The sequence below is a fragment of the Fulmarus glacialis genome, unplaced genomic scaffold (genome assembly GCF_000690835.1).
Source record: "Fulmarus glacialis isolate BGI_N327 unplaced genomic scaffold, ASM69083v1 scaffold450, whole genome shotgun sequence".
NCBI lineage: Eukaryota > Metazoa > Chordata > Aves > Procellariiformes > Procellariidae > Fulmarus > Fulmarus glacialis.
Window position 1 is genome coordinate 1,588 of NW_009185599.1, and position 5,999 is coordinate 7,586.

At 39.7% G+C, this 5,999-nt stretch overlaps 1 protein-coding gene across 1 annotated transcript; it reads left to right on the forward strand.

The window, feature by feature from the left end:
- Nucleotides 1-268: 268 nt before the first annotated feature.
- On the forward strand, nucleotides 269-2,585 carry NCEH1 (neutral cholesterol ester hydrolase 1; the record flags this gene model as incomplete). Its single annotated transcript, XM_009575721.1, has 2 exons — nucleotides 269-440; nucleotides 1,968-2,585. Coding segments are annotated over 2 exons (790 nt in total), but the record flags the coding sequence as incomplete, so codon positions are not given.
- Between the last annotated feature and the right edge of the window lie 3,414 nt (nucleotides 2,586-5,999).

Genomic DNA, 5,999 nt, shown 5'->3' on the forward strand with positions numbered 1-5,999 from the left:
TCTATTGGGAAATCCTAGGAAAGTGCTGTACAATTTTATACTATCTTGGTATTATTCATATCTAGTAGGTTCGTATTAATCTTTCAGAATTAGAGCATTAATTATAAGATTAAGTCTTACATAAGTATTACACACCTCATATTTTTCCCGTAATATTTATCCTAATGAAATAGTTATTTGCCATTAAGGAATACCTGATAGCACTTATTAATCCTGAAAGAGAGGTACATTGATGGTAATAATTGTCTCTCATCTCTTTTCTTTGTAGATACAGGCTGGTACCAGAGGTGTGCTTCCCTGAGCAATTCCACGATGCTCTTCGTGCTACTAAGCATTTTTTGCAGCCTGATGTCTTAGCCGAGTATTCAGTTGATCCAAGTCGAATTGCAATTTCTGGCGATAGTGCGGGAGGAAATTTGGCAGCTGCTGTGTGTCAGCAGGTAACATCCAGTGTCTGTTATGTATTACACTACGACAGTCCCTAATTCGGTGATGCATGTAGGTTGACAGATTCTTTGTGCTGTGTCATCACAAGGTGATGCGCCAACCCTAAAGACAGAATGGTAGAAAGCCAGTATCTAGTCACGTTACAGAAGAAAAATGAGCCAATCGCAATATGAATCACATAGCCTGCCATGTCTTACTACAGTTACGAGTTGTTATGGGCCAGATTTTAAAAGCAAGTAGCTAAATGACTTTTTTTACCCCTTTTGCTGGTGAATTCTTTATTTTTGTAAGGGGGTAACTAGGTGCATGCGTAATTCATTGATTTAGCTTCCTATTTTTAAATGCTTGTCTCTGAAAATATGTTTTTATTTCTTTCAAATACAAATGAAGGACAAAATATACAATAAATGAAGCTTAATTCTTCTGTTAAATTGTCTTCCTGTAGCATTTCACAATTTTAAGGAAATTTCTTTTGTGTATCTGCAGTTTAAATGTGATCTGAATTTAATCTAGTAAAGATTTTAAAGACAGCCTGGGGCAAGTCATAATGTTTTTCATGGTTGAGTGAAATATTATTATTTGAGTGAAATATTATTATTAGCTTTTTCGTATTGCCATAACCACTGGTGATAAGAAAGCGGATACCATGTCCAGGCAACTAATTATCATGACAACCTTGCAATATCGAATTAGGGTGAAAAAATGAATAAGGGACAATTACACTAGAAGTTTCAATATCAAGGACTGATAAACATGATAGTAGCATGTTTTGGAAGCAGCATTCCTAATTCGTTTCCCTGATGCATAACTCTTTTTAAATCAGTGATGTAGGACTGTTTCAGGGAGAGGTTAAATACAGTAAGATTCTTCAGCCTGCAAAACAGACAGACAAGATGAGATATGATAGGGAACTGTGTATCTTGTGTAGAAGATGAAAAAAAACAAGTGTTTGCTGATTCTTCCAGAAAAAGATTAGGGGGCACCAAATGTATAATTGGTAGGCTCAAATCAAATGCAGATGGCAGGTTCAAGTCAAACACATAGAGGTGCTTCTGTACATGGTGAGCCTTTGCTAGAGAAATCTGTGGAGGCCAACACTTTGCATATGCTCAAAAGAACAGTTAGATAAATTCATGGAAGAAAAATCCATGAAAAACTGTTAAAAGCAAGAATAGCTCCTTTGATTCAGGAAGTCCTTCAGTTGCAAATTGTTAAACTGGGAACTGCATTAGCTATATGCCACCTTACAATTTTTTTTTTTTTTTCTTCTTACACCTTTCAACTTCTGCCACTGATTTCTGTTCGAGACAGGACACTGGGTCTGCCTGAATGGCCATCCTTACAAGAGAAGAAAAAGATCAGGCTGCTAATATTTCAGACAAAAGAGTGACATTACCTGCAGAAGAGCAGAATTCGACCTAAAAATTGTTAAATGAATGGCGGCTTATATGAATTTAAGGTTTATCTTGTAATGTTTATTTTCTTTATAATCCCAATTCTATCCTATATTCTTCCCGCAGCTTAGCAAAGATGAGCATTTGACCATCAGACCAAAACTGCAGGCCTTAATTTATCCAGTCCTTCAGGCATTTGACTTCAACACACCTTCTTACCAGCAGAACATGAATATGCCCGTTCTTCCTCGTTATGTCATGATCAACTATTGGATAGATTATTTCAATGGTAATTATGACTTGGCTCACTCACTGCTGATTAACAACCACACTGCTCTTGACGTTGGCCAAGCTCTCTCTTTCAGAGGACGTCTGAACTGGACATCTCTATTGCCTTCATCATTCAAAAAGAACTACAAGCCTGTGATACAAACCACAGGCAAGGCTGAAATCATCCAGGAGATACCAGCGCTGCTTGATGTACGAGCAGTCCCACTCCTTGCAGAAAATGAAACTCTGCGGCTGCAGCCAAAGACCTACATCCTGACCTGTGAGAATGACGTCCTGCGAGATGACGGGGTCATGTACGCCAAGCGCTTGGAGAACGCCGGTGTGGAAGTCACGCTCGATCACTTCGATGACTGCTTCCATGGCTGTATGATATTCACCATTTGGCCTACTGATTTCTCTGCGGGCGTTCAGACCAGGAACAGCTATATAAAATGGCTGGATGAAAACCTCTGAAGAGAGAGTCTCTCTAGAAGACACGGGGTGCGCAACTCTGGTGTCTGTTCTTGCTAAAGAGCAAACAATGAAAAAGTGCACTTTTCCAAATTCAGACTTCATCCGTTCAGCTGCAGCTGCTGGGGGTTACAGACCACTAACGACAGCATTCGCTAGCTCGATTGGCCTTGCCCAGCAAAGTATTTTGAGAAATACTTTTCCAAATTTGGATTTTTTTTTCCCCCCCCTTCTTTCAGATGACAATTGCCAAACATAAACAAATGTTGAGCAGGGAGATCAGCATTCCTGTAGCATTCTTTACTGGCTGCAGCTTTCAAGCTTTGACTCTTAATTAGGTATAAAGGCCACAATTTTCAAATGATGTGAAGTAAAGCCAAACACCTACATCTACATCTGAATATGTAAAAATGGGAGCTAGTTTTCAACAATGGCGAGCACTGGATGTCAAAGAAAGTGTGAGCACTCTCACCTTTAACAGCAGAGCCATGCATTTGAATGTCATGCATGGATTTAGGTGTTGGCTTTTAGGCACATAGACAAATGGCTCGTTTAAATTTTTAAAAAAAAAAAAAAAAGCTCTTCTAGGCAGTTAAGATGATGCTAGACAAATGTCCTGGCCAAACATGTAATTCAGCTTTGGAATTTGGTCTTTATTGCCTTTTAGTTATTTATATTTTATAAAAGCACAGAACTAAATATATTTTCAATAAAAAGTATTACAGCATACATATAAATATATAGGATAAAATACTATGTGTAGCAGCAGAATCCAGGTTGTTTATGTGAATGAGCTTCAAAGCTGACTACTTATTTGGCTAAAGAATGTGACTTCATCTGTGTTTAAAGCCTCAGCTTCATGACCTCCTTACAGAAAATACTGAGCGTCCTAAAAAAAATCTACTGTGTGGTTTGCACTAATGTTTGTAATAATAGTAGTTTTTGTTCATTGACTTTTCTTTTGTGCTTGTAGTGTTTATTGTATTTCGTGCTTCCTGGAAGGAGGGAAGCAAGTAAATAGAAGTGGGCTCTAATCTATACGGAAGATTTAAATCTAAGCTTTGCAGCTAAACTTTGTCTGTCTTGTAGACTGACCCAAAACACTAGGTAAGGTGATCTCGCTATTGTGCAGCAAATCGCTACAGTTTGAGCCAGTCTGTAAAATTCAGACAGGCAGGACGGGGAAGTGAAACCACTTGCGACAGTGTATATTGTCCAGGATGCTTGCTGCTTGCAGAAATGAAGGTTGTGTCAAAAGCCCAATGTTTCCAGGCAAAGAGCAGAGAATGGCTGCCCCGTGACTAAACCAGTGGATTAAATTCATCCTCAGCTTTACCACAGATGTCCTGTGGGACCCCAGGAGAAGAACTTAAGCTGCTTATGCCTCACTTTCTTCTTCTGCAAGGGAGGGAGCGGTAATTTCCTACCTCACAAAGGAGCTGTGAAGCTGAATCCACAGGCGTTGGTGAAGCAGATGGATGTGATGGTGACTGGCAGGCGGACGGAACAGCTCCCGTAGCTTTTGACTTTCCATCCTTCTCTGATAGCTGGCTCCAAGCAGCCTGCCCCATGACGGGTGGTGCTGCTGGACTGCGGGTCCTCCTGGGCCGATAGCTCATCTCTGTCCTGGCTGCGGTGAAAGTACCGTGAGGTGAGGCTTCTGGGCTGTTGGGAGAGCGTGACAAAGGCAATTTCATTAGAGCGTTTCTTACGGCAGGATTCTGAAAAGTTCTTTTAAAGAAGAAAAAAAAAAAATGGCACTGGTAGATCAGACTGCCTTCTGTCATTTCAAATAAATACAGACCAGTCCACTTTCACTGGTATTTAAATTAAATAAGAGAATGGCTTTGCTGAATCATTGCTTCCTAGAAACATCAGGTTGTTAATGTGGTTGTATGTATTAAGAGAAGCTGTTAATGAGACAAGCCTCGATGTAGGCTCAGTCATGCAGGCTGAAACTCATTTCTGGGCAGAGGTTCACACGGAGGTCACGAGCCAAAGCTTTTTCAACAGTGGCTGAGATTCTTCTTCCATTTAGATCGTTACAAAGACTCGGTGGAATTAGAGCAGCCAAGTGACAATCTGAATCAGAATAAATTTTGGTCAAGATACCCAATTAACACTGCAGAAGAATTCAAACTTTTTTCCTGGATTAAACCCTCTTTCCTCCTTTCCCCCATAAACACAACTTCAGTAGATATAATTTACACTTAAAACAGACAGCAACCAAAGTTATGTCCATTCTAAAGACAAATTGCTAATCCTGAAGAAGGGTCTGCTCCGGCATGCTTTCCATTGTATGGAGACAGCTCCATTTACTTGACTTTAGACCATGACTTACACAGTCAAAAAATATCATTACACTGAGTTGTGACAACAGGCTTCTTCCTGGCTTTCCCACTGAGAGAGTAAACCCATGTCAGAAAAGATGTAATTTATATCCACCGGCTGTCATTAAAAGATAGTAGTAACTGTAGTACTGGGAAAAAAAGTGGTTAATATTCCTATAAATTCTATAATAATTAAGTTTGCCTCAGAGCTATCTGCAAAGCTTTGGATCAGCATTTGTTTATGGCTAAGTTATAAATACCTGCAAGGAAGCTATAATATAATTACTGCTGTGTTTTTTTGTAACGGAAATGAAATGGAGAGCTGGAATATATATTCATGGAGTCGGTTGTAAATTTCCTTCATGCACTGAAGCACATTAAAGTCTTGGCACAAGAAATGGTAATGAGTATATAACTGGACTGAATGTGTTTACTAAGTCATCACCAGCTTGACGCGACATCCAAGACTGCAGCACAACTTGGATGAGATGTTACAGTATTAACTAGTTCTGTCAAAATATCTTGATTGCTTTTACCATGCAGCTATATGGTTTAAGTACGTGATAGCTGCAAACATACATGATGGATCCTATAACATATAAGAAGAGGTCTGAGTTCCAGCTATAAAAAGACCTTTTAGTATATAGCCGCACGTGACACTTGATTAAAATTCAGTGTAAACCTTGAAGTAAGTGTTAACTTAGCTTTCCTCCTACTTTGCTTTGTTCTCCTTTGCGTGCAGTCCCCGTGCCCAAAGTTGAAAGTTTAGGTTGTTTCCACCTGAGCTGCTGCAAGCTCCTAGAATCGGAGCACTAACTCAGCTGAGAGCTCAGCCGGGGCTGGCAGGCATGGTTACAGAAAGTTGGTGCCCGATAGCAAGAGATTAAGATTAATGCGTGTTACAACACCTCAATTTGTTCAGGTGTTTAGTCCTACATCTCCTGAAGTGCTTCCTCGGGCACATCCAGCACCGTCGTTCCTTGGTTATTTCACAAAGCAGTTTAGGGCACTTTGCATATTGTAGGATCAGATCAAGTATTTGTAACAATATTTCACCTGTGCATAGTAAAAAGTTAGTCTAAAAGAA